This window comes from Podarcis pityusensis, assembly GCF_964106645.2.
Source record: "Podarcis pityusensis genome assembly, chromosome: 14".
Classification (NCBI taxonomy): Eukaryota; Metazoa; Chordata; class Lepidosauria; order Squamata; family Lacertidae; genus Podarcis; species Podarcis pityusensis.
In genome coordinates, this window is record NC_138039.1 from 40,724,852 (window position 1) to 40,741,957 (window position 17,106).

At 43.0% G+C, this 17,106-nt stretch overlaps 1 protein-coding gene across 2 annotated transcripts in view; it reads left to right on the forward strand.

Moving 5' to 3' along the window:
- Window positions 1–17,106, forward strand: part of FBN1 (fibrillin 1) — a 224,960-nt gene that overhangs the window by 92,283 nt on the left and 115,571 nt on the right. For both annotated transcript variants that reach the window (XM_080980204.1, XM_080980203.1), the window contains exons 10-15: window positions 4,089–4,247; window positions 6,395–6,553; window positions 8,028–8,177; window positions 8,851–8,970; window positions 13,987–14,112; window positions 16,954–17,076. In XM_080980204.1, coding sequence (XP_080836330.1) covers window positions 4,089–4,247; window positions 6,395–6,553; window positions 8,028–8,177; window positions 8,851–8,970; window positions 13,987–14,112; window positions 16,954–17,076 — 837 coding nt within the window. The remainder of the gene's footprint in view (window positions 1–4,088; window positions 4,248–6,394; window positions 6,554–8,027; window positions 8,178–8,850; window positions 8,971–13,986; window positions 14,113–16,953; window positions 17,077–17,106) is intronic.

Below are 17,106 nucleotides of genomic sequence, written 5' to 3' on the forward strand. Positions count from 1 at the left end.
ATTGTTTATCTATAGTTCTGAAAATGTAGCACAACCTTCTGTAAGGTAATTAGGGATGGATGGATCTGTCCATTTCAGTTCTCTCAGTTTCTCATTTTCCCAAACTTAATTTCAGCTTTCCAAATTTCTGCAATAAATAGCAGTAATAAAGAAATCCTCATGAAAATTCATCAGAGGTATAGTTCGAATTGCTGCTGCTTAAGCACATTTTTGTATGCAGTTTTTGACTAAAGTACACCTTTTTGCAAGCAATTTCTTCTTAAAATTGCTTATCTTCACTAATACATCCATTTTTATGCTCACTTTCTCCTAATATAATGCATTTTTATAAACATTATTTTGTTGGAGAGCTCCACTGCAAAATTCAGAGAAGTGCTAATTTCAAAGGATGGCTATGTTTTGGTTCTTGTATTGTTTCAGAAATTGTGAATTAGGTAAGTTGGCCTTTAAATATGAACTGAATTGCATTTCTACCCCATTCTTGAAGGTCAGGCTAGCAGTTTCATGAGTATATGCAAACTCTTTCCTGCCCAAAAGTCCAATCCCATTGGGTATACCTTGGTGACTGTGTACTCCTTCCTAGTCTATGTTTTATACACCAGCAATACTATTTTTTATAGTTTTCATAGAAGCCCCTTACTTTAAAGCAAGGGTGGGGAATGTGGCCCTTCAAGTTTTGTTTGACCGTGCACATCATTCCTGACCATTAGCTGTTCTGGCTGGGGCTGAAAAGAGCTGGTGTCCAACAACATCTGGAGGGCCACAGGTTTCCCATCACTTCTTTAAATGAAGCATTGGACATATTTGGTCTGTCTCTCTGTTCCTTTCTTTCCTTTCCACATTCAGGGCAATTGCACGAACAACTCAAGTGGTTACTTAGAACAGGGGTCGGCAAACTTTTTATGGAGAGGGCCGGTTCACCGTCCCCCAGACCTAGTGGTGGGCTGGACTGCACGCGCGGGAGTGCATGAACGCAGTGGAGGGGACTTCTCTCTCTCCCCCTCTGTCCCCCAGCCCCTCCCCTTCCCCTACCTACCTCCTCCGCCACTCTGCCTGCAGTTGGGAGCTGGCGACGGTGGCGGTGGCTCTCCTTTTCGGGCCAGCTTTCTTGGGTGTCAGGCGCAGGGCTAGCAGGTGCGCCAAGCTCCAGCCCACAGCGCGGCCATGGGAAGAGGCTGGTGGGCAGATGGCGAGGCTTCCTATCAAAGCCCAGCCCCCTTCCTCTGCAGGGCAGGGAGAAACTAGGAAGAGGGAGGGAGGAGACGGCGACACCATTGTGAGGGAGGGATGGGGCAAATTGCAAAAAATGGTGCCCCCCCCAAAATGGGGGGGGAGGCGATTGCACGGATCCAAGCGGCGATTGCAGAACCGTTTGTGGGCCAGATCCAGAGGGCAATTGGGCTGGATCCGGCCCACGGGCCTTTGTTTCCTGACCCCTGACTTAGAACATCCATTGAAGAAGTGCATGAGCTGAGAGGTACTCCCAGAATCCTTTGCAATGTTGCTGATAATTCCGGACACTGTTCTCAGATCATGTAAGGCTATGCACAAATGAAGAAGATTGTGCCCCCACCCCATCATTGTCTGTGATATTGCAGAGGATTCTGAGATGCAATTCTCTGCATACTTTACCAGCTTAGGGCAGCAACATGTATTGATCAAGCTTCAAATCAGTATGTTTTAATTGCACTCACTGGGCCCCTACAATATGAACTCTTACAGATTTAAAACTTGGTTTCATTTCTATCTACATCTCCAGATTGAAACTATTTTAATTTAATGATTGGGTGTTTTAAGTGATGATAAGGAGCAGAGTGAAAGTGGTAATCCAGCCCTAAGCTATTATTAACTTTCAACATTATTTTCAAGACAAAACGTGCTACATGCAGAACACTATTAATTATCCACAGATAGTTTGGATTTGTAAACTGCACATTTGCAATATAAAAATGATGCTAGCCAAAACTCATGGAACTGGGCGAAATAGCTAGTCTGGAATTAGTTTCAGTATGATGCTAGCACCAGTTTTCACAAGATAATGCTGATATATTTATTGCACTTTCTGTGCCTGTAATTCAGCTGCAATGCTCATGTTGGCTTAGATGCATGTTAGATTTAAAAATGGCTCTCTTCCTTTTCCTGTTCCACACTGGCAAGATTCTCAGCTGATAAGTCCTGTCCAAATGGCCCTCCTAGCATCCTTTTTTGTTTGTTTGTTTGTTTGTTGGGTGTGGGCAGAGGGGAAAGCCATTCTCCCTGAAGAACCTTGTAAAAATCTCCTTCCTGGACCAAATCGAGGTGGTGGGATAGAGGCATAAATGCCTATAGTGTACAGTGGTTCCCTGTGTTACATACTTAATCCATTCCGGAGGGCCGTTTGTAACCCGAAACCGCTCATAACATGAAGCGCGCTTTCACTAATGGCACCTCCAACTGCTGCCATGCTGCCGGCGTTCGACTTCCGCTCGCGTCCCGGGGCAAAGGTTGCAACTGGAAGCGTCTACTTCTGGGTTAGTGGAGCTCATAACCTGAAGCATTCATTAGGGGGACAGTACGTAACGCGAGGTACCACTGTACACGTAATACTTATTTGGAGAAGTGTAAAATCTGATGGATACCATCATCTTCCCTTTCCCCAATCTCCGAGGGCAAAAACTTTGAAAGTTTTGCTGTACCGTTCAGTCAACACACTAACCCCTGAAGGCTGTCGCCTAAGAAAGTTTCTTCACTTTCCTGCATGGCACAGCTGGCCCTGTGGAAAAAGGTTGCTCTCCTGTTGCACTTGATAAGAGTGATCCCCTTGCATTCGGTGCCTCTGCCACAGCTTAGTGCAAGGGAGGGTGGCCTGGCCTAATGCATGCATCGTTGTGTTGCTTCTTTAGAGCAATGTGCATGATAAGTGTCAGGGAACTGCCATTGGCTCAGGACCGAGGGGGGGGGGAAAGGCGGATGGATTACAGAGAACCCCCAAAGATCGTGGGAAGCAGCACTTCCTCAGCGGAGGAAGGAAGCCACGCCTCTAGTGGGGAGGAGATGCAGGGCTCGGGGGATGCAAGGCGGTGCCAGGACACCTTGCCTGAGCAAAGCGGGGAGGAGGGAGGTCCCCCTTTACCCACACCTTCCTTGCGCAGTAGGCTTTCGCGCAGAGAGGGGAGGCGTAGGCTGGGGGTCAAGAGACTACTCTGCTGGGGAAGATTTAAGGACCACCCACTCTCAGATTCTGCTAGTGAATGAGCAAGACGTGGAATAGAGGCGCTCTACATTGTAAAGGTTTTTTAGCACCAATAATAAAGCTTTAGAACAGACCAGTGAGGCACCTTGCCTGATTGCTCTCGAGCAATCACCCAATAACCATAACAGCAAGCTATGGATTTTCCTTCTACAAAAGGAAAGAAAATGTCTAGCTTCATTTCCAGGAACCACTCTGACTTCCTGGCATTAATTCTATTCTCGTTCATGGCTGTCTGCCAGAGTTGAGCCCCAGCATCTTCCCTCCAACCTTAAAAAATAAAATAAAAACCAGAGTACTGAATGGCATTCACTGGTATTCTTGTGAGGTTCTTAAGAACCTACAAGACAGATAGCATCTCGCATCTCACAGAAGGGCAGCTTTTAAGCATTCTATGGTGGCTGCGGCGGTTGCATTGCAATATTTTAAAAATCATATCCTCCTCTCACTTGCATATCTTTCTTATTCTATTGTTGCTGGGGAGACATTGATGGGGGAAGCCAGCTCATTTACTGGTCCTTACTCTTAAGCAGGGTTCCCCAAACTTGGGTCTCCATCTGTTTTTGGACTACAATTCCCATCATCCATTGCCACTGGTCCTGCTAGCTAGGGATGATGGGAGTTTGTTGATTATTGTTTATGGCTGCTTAATTGTTTACAATACTACTCACAGGTCCAGCTGCATGGTTATTTGACTCTGTGGTGTGTATAGTGAGGTTTAGGCACTAATTCCTCATGTTTGCATAAGTGAATTTTCATACAGCAAGTGTTAGGATAGCTAGAACTGCTTGTATTCTTTATAAACTGATGGAGTGTTCTAAAAAGCTGAAAGATGTGCCCGTTTCTTCCCCTATAACAGATGTACGTCCAGGATACTGCTTTTCTTCTCTCATCAATGGCCGCTGTGGTAACCAGCTCCAGCAGGTGTTGACCAAAACGCAGTGCTGTTGCGACACTGGACGATGCTGGTCTCCTGGCGCAACCAGTGCCCCAGAAATGTGTCCCATTCGAGCAACTGGTATGGAACCCATCATATGCCAAGCATGTAGCTCTTCAGAATTTTTGCACTGAAGACTCTGTGGAAATCTTATGGGAATAATGATAACTTTGAATGAATGGCATTTTAATGACTGAAGATTGCTCAGGCCTTCTCAAGTGGTTGAGGAAATATTTTTGGGGAGGCTCTTTTTTTATGGTTGCCAGCTCTCATGAGAGAATGAATTTTCTCTGTGATAGTTGAGTTGCCTACTTTAAATTGCAAAGTAGCCAATATAGCTTGGTTATTGTTACTGGTAGCAGTGCTACGTGAAATCAAAGCTCAGCCATCCAAGTGGTCTGCCTGACAGAGAAGTATTTAAGTGAGAATGGCAAATCAATGAGTTTAAGGAGCTCAAGAAGTACCCTCAAATAAATTGGGGGGATGAAATATATTCTCCCTCCTCACATCACTGCCTATGGCAGCTTTGTGAGCTGATTTTGATTGGGGAAACAGCATGGGGGAAAGGGTGAAAAAAGCAAAAGCCCTGGTGGAATTCCTGCTCCCTTCAACATGTTGTTTTGAAGTAAAGAAGTTTCTTCCTTTGTTTAATTTATTTACTTTACTGGGGTTTTTTTGTATCTCATATTCCTGTCCCATTGTGTTCTCAAGTGGCCCACAATTCATGATACAAAAGGATGTCACATAGAGGAGGGAGAAAGGTTGTTTTCTGCTGCTCCAGAGAAGCGGACACGGAGCAATGGATCCAAACTACAAGAAAGAAGATTCCACCTAAACATTAGGAAGAACTTCCTGACAGTAAGAGCTGTTCGACAGTGGAATTTGCTGCCAAGGAGTGTGGTGGAGTCTCCTTCTTTGGAGGTCTTTAAGCAGAGGCTTGACAACCATATGTCAGGAGTGCTCTGATGGTGTTTCCTGCTTGGCAGGGGGTTGGACTCGATGGCCCTTGTGGTCTCTTCCAACTCTATGATTCTATGATTCAATAAATTTACCATAATGCAGGCCACACTAAGACTACAAGGACATTCAAAGGTGTGTTTTCAGTGGCTGCTCCTCAGTTAGATTCATAGAGTTGGAAGGGACAAAAATGATAATAAATACCATTCAGTCCATCCCCCTGTCAATGCAAGAAATCCATAGCATCTTTGATAGGTGGCCAGCCCATTTCTGTTTAAAAACCTTTAGTGAAGGAAAATCCTTCTGGTCTGTTTCACTTTTGAACAGCTCCTGCTGTCATGGAGTTATTAAGGTTTTATTGAAATTCATTGTGTTCAGACATAGGATCACAGAATCATAGTTGGAAGGGACCCTGAGGGTCATCTAGTTCAGCCCCCTGTAATGCAGGGCTCTCAACTAAATCATCTATGAAAGATGGTCATTCAACCTCTGCTTAAAAACCTCAAGTGAAAGAGGAAGTCAATTCCACTGTCAAACAGAAAGTTCTTCCTGAGGTTTAGCTGGAATCTCCTTCCTTGTAACTTGAAGCCAGTGGTTCAGGTCCTACCTTCTGGAGCCAGAGAGTACAAGCTTTCTCTCCCTTCCATGTGACAGCCCTTTAGATACGTGAAGATGGCCATCATATCTCCCTGCAGTATCCTCTTTTCCAGGCTAAACATACCTAACTCCCTCGCCTGTTCTTCATAAGGCTTGGTTTCTAGGCCCTTTATTGACATACCAGTACCTGTTTTCTGCAATTTTTGAAAGAAATTGTATATAAATTGTTCGCATTTCCCCTAAAACGTAGTTTTCTTGTATGCATTTTCCCCTAAGGTGGGCATTTCGTATGCTTTTGTATACGCCTCCTGAACGGAATGCACAATATGTACGCTTTCCCTCATGAAAGCCACTTCTTAAAATGCATTTTTGAACTGAAAGCGCTTCACAAAATTCAGAGGTGCGCAATCCGAAAGATAATTGCATACCACTGTGTGTATTAGTCCTGGAAATATGAATTAGATTGGTTCACTTTGGACGGCCAGTTGAGTGAAATTCTTCTCTAGCAAGAAAAGACTCATGCCCAGGGCCCTGCACAAACTTAACAGATGGTTTTACTTAGCCTACTTAATTCATTAAGGACTGCTTGACAACTGTATTTCATAAGCACCATTGTAAATCCCAAACTGGCTGTAAAGTCACTTTTCATTTGGTAACACGGTGTTTTCTTTTAGAGGAGTTCCGCAAGTTATGTGTGTATGCCAGCCTGTTGCCTGGGAGACCAGATGTCCCGGGGGGGCCTGCTTTTCCTCCTGTCTATCCACCTGTGTATCCTCCTCATCCAGTTTACCCACCACCAGATGCCGTTGTGCCATCTCGTAGACCAGGACCTGGTAAATTGAAACAGAAACCTTTATTTTCTTATTTTTTTTGCATTTTTCTGCCTGCAGTGAGGTACCATATTTTTCACTCCATAAGACGCACCCAACCATAAGACGCACCTAGTTTTTAGAGGAGGAAAAGAAGAAGAAAAAATATTCTGAATCTTTTATTTTTGTAGAGCCTCTTTTCAAAAGCTTGATTTTGCAAGTGAACAGGAGAAGCATTTTAACAGGGATTAGTGGTTGGATTTCATTCTCTCACAGAAAGCCCCAGGAAAAAAACCAATGGGATCATCTGGCCGTTTGGAGAGACAGAGGCACATGGTTTGGGCAGTGATGGAATCCAAGACTGACTGAAGATGGAAAACAAGAATAATGTTCTCCTGCCTGTTTGTCAAGTTGCTCAGGCAGCTAAACAAGGGCTATCACCCAACAACCTCACAACAACCTAGTGAGGTTAAGGTGGCCCTCTCTGCACAGCACCTCTTCGCTGAAGGGGCGCTGCGCAGAGAGGGAGAGCTGGGCAGCGCCATTCGCTCCATAAGACACACACATATTTCCCCTTACTTTTTAGGAGGAGAAAAGTGTGTCTTATGGAGCGAAAAATACGGTATTTCCTTGTCCTTTGCATCAGAAAAAGTCCCAGGTGCCTACTTATCCAAGGTGTTAACCATTAGATAGTGGCACCTAAGAATTTGAATAATTCCTTTCTCTTTGTACCTGCACAGGGCTGGTCCCTAGAACTTTAATGTTTCCACCCAGTCTCTGATACTGTGCTTAGGAATTTGAAATATTTTAAGATATCCCACCTCCATACAATCTTCCTCTGCCTCTTTTGGGGTTTGTTGAGAAACCAATGAGACTTTGATGACTGGGGCTAAGGCAAAAAACTTTGGTGGAATGACCGTGGCTCAAAGGCCATGTGTTTATGGGATTCAATGCAGGCTCAATGTGTTTCATCTGGAAGAAATGTAATTTACCCTGCCATCCTCTAATGCAGTTATATGTGACATGTTGCAAATAAATCATTCACTGTGAGAATGACAGTGAGAGTTCAAGTTGTGGTGAAAAGGGTGCTGTATACATTTGCCGGAGGAAAAGCAACTGTTTTTTTTTAATGAGCATTCACACCTTCCTTTGTGGGTGCCCTTTGCGGGCCCACACGCTGCACCTTGGGCCATGTGGGACCCACCAGCTGGTTGGGCTGGCCTGCCTCCCTGTGCTAGTCATTGGAGGTTCCCGCCAAACCTCAGTTAGCCAATGAGCACTGCAGGGAGGTGGAGCCAGTTGCTTAAATAGGAGGTGGAATTAAATAGGAGGTGTTATCCTGTTGAGTGCTTGCATTAGTAAAGGGCAATGCATTGCATTAGTGAAAAATATACACAAATTGCAACTGCCGGTGCATGTAGATTTAAATTAAAATTAATATACTTGGCACATAAATTGTGTAGGTTTTTAAGTTTTTGTTTTTGTTTTAACTTTCTAGATACTATATCACTTAATGTCACTGGTATTAATGTATGCCAGAGATATCAAAATCTCTGCCTTAATGGACGCTGTGTCCCAACTCCTGGAGGAAGTTATCGCTGTGAATGTAAGAAAGGATTTGAACTGGACATTAGAGGAGAGTGCATTGGTATGTGATTTTTTTTGTCCTTTCTATGGTGTCAAAAATAGCATTTTGCTAAAATACCTTTCCCCTTTGCATTCAGGAAAATGTTGGTTGTTGATATTTAAAAACAGAAATTATTGACTAGTTATGTATGCCATATCATGAACTTGTCCATATTTCCCCATTTCATTTAAATAGTTTTAGGAGGTTGTGTGCTCACGCTCTCAAAGGCAGTAGTGCACAAAACCCTCTACAATCTCTTTTAGTACATATGAAGCTAGGAAGTGAAACTGGAAAATGCCTGCTCAGAAATGTGTGAATCCATATCCTTTTCTGTGGGGGTTAGATATAGGTCTGGAAGGGACATTTGGGAAGGTTGTGTAAAAGAAAACAGTGTGCTTTGAGGCATGCTTTGAAAGTTTATCTGGATAAACCTTAATTCACTTAGGAGGGAAAAACTAGTATACTTTCAAAATGTGGCATATGGAATTTTCCAGTGGGAATGCTGCATAACATAGAATTATATTGCTGATGGGGAAAAAAGAGTTCTTAAAGTTCGAGTACTGCATAGCACAGTTTATTATTTTATTTTCTAAAAAGTTGTTTAGCATACGTAAAACAAACTTTTGAAAGAAAATTCCAGGCCTGAATACTTGCCTGACGAAAGCTTACTAAACGTACTCTCTGTATCTTTCAGATGTTGACGAGTGTGAGAGAAATCCTTGTATTGGTGGAGATTGTTCAAATACGCCAGGATCCTACGTATGTCAGTGCCGTGCTGGATATCAAAGCACCCTGATGAGGACAGAATGCCGAGGTAGAGCTACCATAGACATATCAAGGCGGGAAATGGTTCGCTATCCTTTTGTAGCCGTTTGCTGCTTTCCCCAAATTTCCATTTAGATGTTACTTTTCAACTATACAATGTCCAAAGCAACATCATCAACCACAGAGGACTGCCATCTCAGAATCTAGCAGGCAAGGCCAGATTCAGGAGCACTTCCAAGCTGCAAACCTTTTATTTCGAGGGCACTTTATTTAAGTCGGATAGATGCACAATTAGTTGGGTCCCTCACCATCCATAATCAACTCCATCTCTGTATTGAGTTTGTTTATTCACCCTCACCTAGTCCACGCCAGGTGCTCAGTGACTTAACTGCTACACCTGGTTCAACTGAATTATCAGTTTGTATACTGGTGACACTTGAACCCAAATCCCTGGACTTCTCCTCTCTGCAGTTTAATGTAGATGTTATACAAGTGCATAAGAACTGCTGGACTAGATAGGCCATTTACCTGATCTTGCAGGCTCTTTTACTCTTGTGGAAGTGAATTCTGTGGTTTAACTATGTGCTGTGTGAAGAAGCACTTATATTTGTCTGTCCTAAGTCTTCCAACATTCAGCTTCTATATTCTAGTGTTATGAGAGAGGGGAAGGCAAGCTTTTCTCTATCCACCTTCTCCATACCATTAATAATTTTATACAGCTGTATCATGTCTCATCTTAGTCTCCTTCTCTGTAAGCTGACAAACCCAAGTAATCATTCCTTATGGGTTGAGTTGCTCCATCCCCTCGATCCTTGTGGTTGCCCTTTTGACTGTTAAATAGCATGGGAGATAGAACCTTTCTGGAATCTGTCTGCAAAACTGGAGCAGAACTTATACAGAACAGTACATCCCCTCTCCTTGTTCCTGCCACCAGTTCATTATCAATAATGTATGAACCATTGAGAGCAGGAGAATCAGTGGGATTGCACTTCCCTTGTATCTCTCCCAGCAGAGATTGTTCACCCGGGTAACCAAAGCAGTGTCAATCCTGAAATCTGGCTGAAATACAAACAGAAATGGAACTGGAAAATCCAGTCCATCCTTGAGAACTTTGCTTTCTTGGCTAGGAAGGGCAGGTTAGACTCTTGGGATTAACTGTTGAGATCAAAACGAGCCATGGAAGGATGCCTTAAAACAGATTTCTTCAGCACAGAATAAAAAAACACACCCTTCTTTAGTTGTTGCGTTATCCTTGGGATTGGGGCATCCATCTCTAAGCAATATGTCGTGCTTAGGTCATTTCAGCTTCTTGGAGACATTTAAGGAGACAAGGGCTGGGTATCCTTTTTATTTTATTTTTTTATTAAATTTGTATACCACCCTTCATCTGAAGACCACAGGGTGGTTCACAAAATACGAAATGAGAACACAAAATACATTTTTAAAAAACAACCCTTCCAGAAACACATTCAAAAGGCATAGATGGTTATCTATGGTTTTCAGGTTATGCCTGGTTATCAGGAAACATTTTTGCCTAGCACCGAAAGATATGTAACAAAGTTGCCAGACAAACCTCCTTGTGGAGAGCATTCCACAACAGGGAGCCACTGCAGAAAAGGCCTATACTTTGGTTGTCACCCTGTGGACCTCTCGAGAAGGCAGTTGAAGATGTGCCTCATGATGATTACGGGGTCTGGGCGATTCATATGGGGAGAGGCAGCCCTTGCCGCAAATCTCTGCTGCTATACATGAGAGAGAAAGTACTAGTTTATTTTATACCATGTATGTGGCAAAAGATTGGAGTGGCCATGCTGTGAAAATATGAGCGAAGTCAGAATGAAACTATCTCCTGTTGACTTTATGTTTGAAGCTTGGAGATGTAATTAGGGGGAACCATACAATTGGCTTAGAAAAATAACAATATTGTAGGCATGCAGAGGGAAAGCACGGATCTAGAAATATCTGTGGGATTAAAGAGTTATGAAAGAGAAACAAAGAATTAAAAGACGAAGCCTAGAGAAAACAACTCTAAGCACTATTGGCTGCTAGTGAAGGAGAGAGGCTCAACAATGACATGTCATTTTACCAAAAAGCCCGATAGGAAAACTGCTAGCACTGAAGTCAAATTGTTTGCTATATGAAAAGAACAGCAGCCATGCAAATTTTTGTACAGTGGAACATTCAGAAAAGTCAAAATAGTATACGAATGGCCACTTTGGATTAATTGTAAGGGCCAAAAGAGGAAAGAAAGGAAGAAGACCCAAAACCTGGCAATGGTTTCCATCTATGCATATCTATTTTCTGTGTGTTTAAGAGAGCCAGTGTGGTATAGTGGTTAAGAGCGATAGACTCGTAATCTGGGGAACCAGGTTCGCGTCTCCGCTCCTCCACATGCAGCTGCTGGGTGACCTTGGGCTAGTCACACTTCTTTGAAGTCTCTCAGCCCCACTCACCTCACAGAGTGTTTGTTGTGGGGGAGGAAGGGAAAGGAGAATGCTAGCCGCTTTGAGACTCCTTCAGGTAGTGATACAGCGGGATATCAAATCCAAACGCTTCTTTAAGGGCAAAATTATGCAATTCCCTCCCCCCCAGTCATATCAACTGCAGTTTGCCTTGTGTCCCTGTGTATGTTCCTCCAATCCTCATCGCTCAGCAGTCGACTCAGTGTGTGGCCGCCGTGAAAAAGGAAGATTCCAAGCTAGGGTTCATTAGGAAAGGAAAATAAAGCTACCAATATCATAATGCTGTTATGCAAATAAATGGCGAGACCGCTTTGGAAATACCGTTTACAGTTCTGGTCACCTTAGCTCAAAAAGGATATTGTACAGTTGGAAAAGGTGCAGAGAAGGGCAGCCAAAATGATCGAGGGGATGAAGCAACTCACCTATGATGAAAGGACACACTTTTTAGTTTAGCAAAAAGGCAAGCAAGAGGTGACATGATAGAAGTTTATAAAATTATGCAAGGCATGGAGGAAATGGATAGAGAAAAGTCTTTCTCCCTTTCTCCTAACGCTAGAATTTGTGCCCATCTAACGAAGATGGATGTTGGAAGATTCAAGACAGATAAAAGAAAGTACTTACTCACGCAGTGCCATAGCTGTCAACCGTCCCTTATTTGGCGGGAAAGTCCCTTATCCCAGCACCGTGTCTCGCTGCTGTCCCTTATTGATGATGTCCCTTAAATTTCCCGGATTTCAAAGGAAGCAGCTCCGCTCCCTGCCGGCCAGGGAGGAGAGAGGCTCCAATTGTGTTGCTTGGCTGCGTTGCTCACCCAATAAGGAGTCTAAGGACGACTGGGGGGTGGAGCTTGCATGCCTTGTGCTGATCAAATCGGCCGCGTTGCCTGGGGACTCGCCTTTGCTCAGCGCTTCCCAGCGGAGAGGTGACGGAGGTTTTCCTTGCTGTATCCCCTTTGCTGGGTTGCTGTGCTGTGGGAACCACCGCTTGAGGCTTTGTTTGGCTGCTGGCTGGGCTTTCTGCCTTTGGCTCGGAGGGGCTCAGAAGTTGAACATACCTGTGCTAGGAAAATCCCTTATTTTGGCTGCTGATCCCTTATTTTCAAGGCTACTCGCCCCTTATTTTCAAATCTGTAAGTTGACAGCTATGTGCAGTGCATAAATTATGGACCTCACTTCCGCAGGAGGCAGTGATGGCCACTAACTTGGATGGTCTTAAAAGAGGATTAGGCAAATTCATGGAGATGTCTTTCTTACCCCCTGCCCCATATGCTTTAGCAGACTTAAAAAATATAAGCACTGTGTGTATATCAATCAATTTAGCCATACATTCCTCTTTCTTCATTATTTAAAGTGCAAAATTACTCGTGCCATCCACAGCTGTTTTATGCAACAAACATGCAAAACTGTTTGTTTCAGAGTTTGACGCTGGAGATGCAAGAGATGTTTGGGTCAGTGAATGCCCCACTGCTTTAAAAACATTATGTATTTTTCGCTCCATAAGACGCACCCGACCATAAGACGCACCTAGTTTTAGAGGAGGAGAACAAGAAAAAAAAAAATATTGTCTCCCTCTCTGCTCAGTGCCTCTCCAGCAGAGCAGGAGGAGAAATGGAAGGGGCTCCGTTTCTCCTGCCGCTTCGCTGAAGGGGCGCTGCACAGCTTTCCCTCTCTGCGCCCCTGAGTGCTCCCACTGCACTCAGGAGGCTTCGGGCGGCTATCCCTGAAGCCAGGAGAGCAAGAGGGATCGGTGCACACCGATCCCTCTTGCTCTCCTGGCTTCAGCGAAAGCTGCACAGCCTGCATCCGCTCCATAAGACGCACACACATTTCCCCTTACTTTTTAGGAGGGGAAAAGTGCATCTTATAGAATGAAAAATATGGTACATCTGTCACCAACTATTAAATAGTGGGGTTCCCTCCTCCCCACCTACCTGGCATTATTCACTTTAAACATATGATTTAATGAAACTTTCCCACCACAAGCAATATGAGTGTTGCTGGATAGAAACTGGACTTGGCAGTTTCATCCTGTTCTTTCTGTTCAGTGATCTGGAGCTAGTGATTATAGACCCTGGGATTGCATTTTGCAGTTATAGGGAATAGTCCCATCAATGCTGCACTAAACAACTTGGAGGAAGGGTGCAGTAAGGGTGCAATAAGCAGCTTATTGCAACACAAGTAAAGAGTGCTTCCTGTCCATAGCCTGGTGGGATGGCCTGGAATGCTGTCTCTTAATGGAGTCAGGGGGAGTCACAGCAGCTGGGAGAATTTTGACTTCATGCCACCTTAGATGTAGTGAGAACAGAGAAAGTATACTGTCCCTAACTGGATGGGCAGACCTGATTTCTACCATCACAGTGTGCATGTTACACTTAAAAGAACCATTGATTCAAGTGGTAAAGATTCAAAGCATGTGTTCAAATCTCACCCATAAAAGGCAGCAAAATGTAAATGTGCTCGACTTTGGCTTGATGGCTTTTGTAGCTTCTAGGCAGTTGAGTCAATTAAACCTACCTAAGTTGTGTGTGTATGTTTTTTTGTTTTATAAAAAAAAGCAAATAAGCACTATTGTTACATTTAAATCTTCATTTTCTTCTGTTCCAGATATTGATGAATGCTTGCAGAATGGCCGGATATGTAACAATGGTCGGTGCATAAACACAGACGGCAGCTTCCACTGTGTTTGCAATGCTGGCTTTCATGTGTCAGCTGATGGGAGAAACTGTGAAGGTTAGGGTCATCTAATTTCTTAAGAATATTCTTCCCTTTATCCGTGTAATAACTGCTTTTTGTGTGAATGTGTACACGGGCTGTCCTATCTCTGGGCAAGTAGGCAGCTTATCAGTAAAATCTATATAGTGTTTGAAATCATAGTCCTGTATAGAGGCCCTATATCCTCTTTCCAACTCCTAGCAATATTTTCCAGAAGTTTCACAACTGTTTCATAGGTGAGAAGCTAAGGAAGAGTTCAGAAAGGGATAGCCAGCAAAGCACTGTCTGGCCAGGCTCCTATGAGTGTGGTCTCCACATGACTCAGGCCAAGGAACACACTGGAACTATAAGCTTTTATAAGACTCAGAGGACTTCCTTGTTGGCATGGTGCTTCTCCTGGTTTTTTGTTTTGCTCTTTAGCTTTCTCTATTGAAAACTCACTCTTTACCTCTGAATCAGAGCAAACCCACTGAAAACCCAAATTGCCATTTGTTGTGCTTCAGCTTTCAAAAAGAGCCGGGTTTTTGTGGGGAATAGTCTTTGGCTAAATAAATAAATAGTTAGTGCTTGGACACAGAGCTTTAAAGCACAAGCCTGTGCCTGGAAAGCCCAAGAAAACAGCTAAGTGTGTAAGCCATTAAGTTTAGTGGGATTACTTCAAGGAGAACTAACAACCTCCTGTGAACAACTTTGCATGCCCAGTTATAGAGCCCCATGAGCAATGCCTGACGTGGTTTCTGCAAGACAAATAGTACATCCCTCTAGCCCAGTGTTTCCCAAACTTGGGTCTCCATATTTTTTTTTTAGACTACAATTCCCATCACCCCTGACCACTGGTCCTGCTAGCTAGGGATGATGGGAATTGCAGTCCACCAACAGTTGGAGACCCAAGTTTGAAACTGTGCTCTAGCCTGTCATGGACAGTCTGCTCTTGAGAGGTCTGTACTAGCCGTATCATGAACTTGTAGCTATATTGAGTAATTAACATGCCTGATGGGATCTTATTGCAACATTTCCTGAGCTTTAAAGAGTTGCCTCTCTTTTAGGAAATGTAAACATAATTTGATGTGTTCTTACCTCCTAGACCCTTAACCTTTAAAAGAAGAAAAGAGAATGTTCTTTTATCATATTTCCCAAGGTTCTTGGGAGAGTTTCCAATGATCTGTTCATACATTAAAAAGAATTTCAGGCACTGGTTGTAGAAACATTTTTGGCAGAATATTATCTTAGTGATTCAGCTTGAAGATTTAATGCCAACATTCCTACTTGGGATAGATACACATTTTAAAAAATCATAAATTATTTTTGTCTGATTTAGAATGTAAGTGAAAAGTAAACACGCCATGTCTAGAGGAGTAATTTCAATGCAAGACAGCTGCAGTATTAAGAGAAGTATCTTGGTCTCAAATATAGTTCTAATGTCATTATGATCTAGAGGTAACTGCTAGTAGTAATTTTTGTTAATCCTTGGTAGAGACAGACCTTTTAGAAATCTGTATTTCATCCTACTTTTGTGGGGGAATGATCAAAAGTTCAGGCTGCTTTTGGGTATCATATCTGCATATCCATATCACTGAAATATATATCTGGAAACCCATCATAGCCTTTCAGTCTAACATCTGCCCCACCCCACCAAATCCCATGAGTTAACGGTAATGAGAACCAGTGAAATGCAGAGAACAATCTGCTAAAACATTTTTCATTCCACTAAGAACGCTGCCAAAATGTCTGTGAGCATATTGAATTGCGTCAGCTTCTGAAGTAATTGTCTCTGTTACACTATAATGGCCCAGTTTCCATGCCCAAATTCAATCATATACCTGTCTAAAGCCATGCAGTACATAAATGAAGATATTAAGAGTTAAGTCTTTTTGGCTGTGAATTTGATCTACACTCTGAACTTGGATTTCTTTTGGCCAAACATGATTCTGTATTTCATCTATTTGTTTAAATAGATGAAGGACCGAATAGAAAGATAGGAAATACTGTCAACAGGGGCTACAATCCTATGCAAATTTACATTGAGTAAGCATGTTGAATACATTGTGAGTTTCTTCTAAGTAAGAGTGCAGAGGATCAGGCCATATATCTTGTATTCTTGTAACTTGTTTTTTGTGTGTGTGCAATAGCACTCCTGGTTGACCTCATCTTTGATAGCCAATGTGCTACACAACATTTCATTTCAGGATATTATGTGTATAAACGTCTCTTTGCAAGGCAAGGTTTGGCAAGTTGGGTGGTAATATAAACCATGCCTATTAAGCCCCTTCCTGCTATGTAATTACCAGAAGAATGGAATCACTTGTTAAATCCAGGCACTGACTGTTGAAGAGAGAGGTTTGGGAAAACCTCCTGTAGCAGAGTTAAGGACAATGGCGATTGCTGCAAACACATTAAAAACTTGCTTAGATTTACATCTGCCCCCATCCACCTTAAACAAATGGTCCCCATGAAAATACTTAGGCTAGAATAAATCACAGATACTTGGCTTTGCAAATAATATTTTAATCACAGTTTCCAGAAATTACAGCAAACAAATCTCCATCTGCTGGCAGTTAAACAAAGATGAAAAAAAGGTTCCAAATGACTTTAAAAGAAACTTGGTTTCCTTGCAAAAAGGACTGTACAATCTTTAGGTTAGCAAAGATACAGGCTTTAAAATATCATTTTAGAGAGATTAAGTTCACTTGCAGGGAGCCATGTTGCATGGCTTATAGCATTGCATAAAGAGATAGAGAGGATGCTGTGGACCTGCCCAGCTGCACCCACTCTGGTAACTTCAGTTCAGGGCTCAGGTTAACACTTTCACGCATATCTAATCAACATGATGAATGTCTGCTTTTCTCCATGATTTTATAGATATGGATGAATGTAGCATACGGAATATGTGTCTTAATGGGATGTGCATCAATGAAGATGGAAGTTTCAAGTGCATTTGCAAACCTGGCTTTCAGCTAGCTTCAGATGGACGTTACTGCAGAGGTAAGAACCCAACTGCAAATGGTACCATGT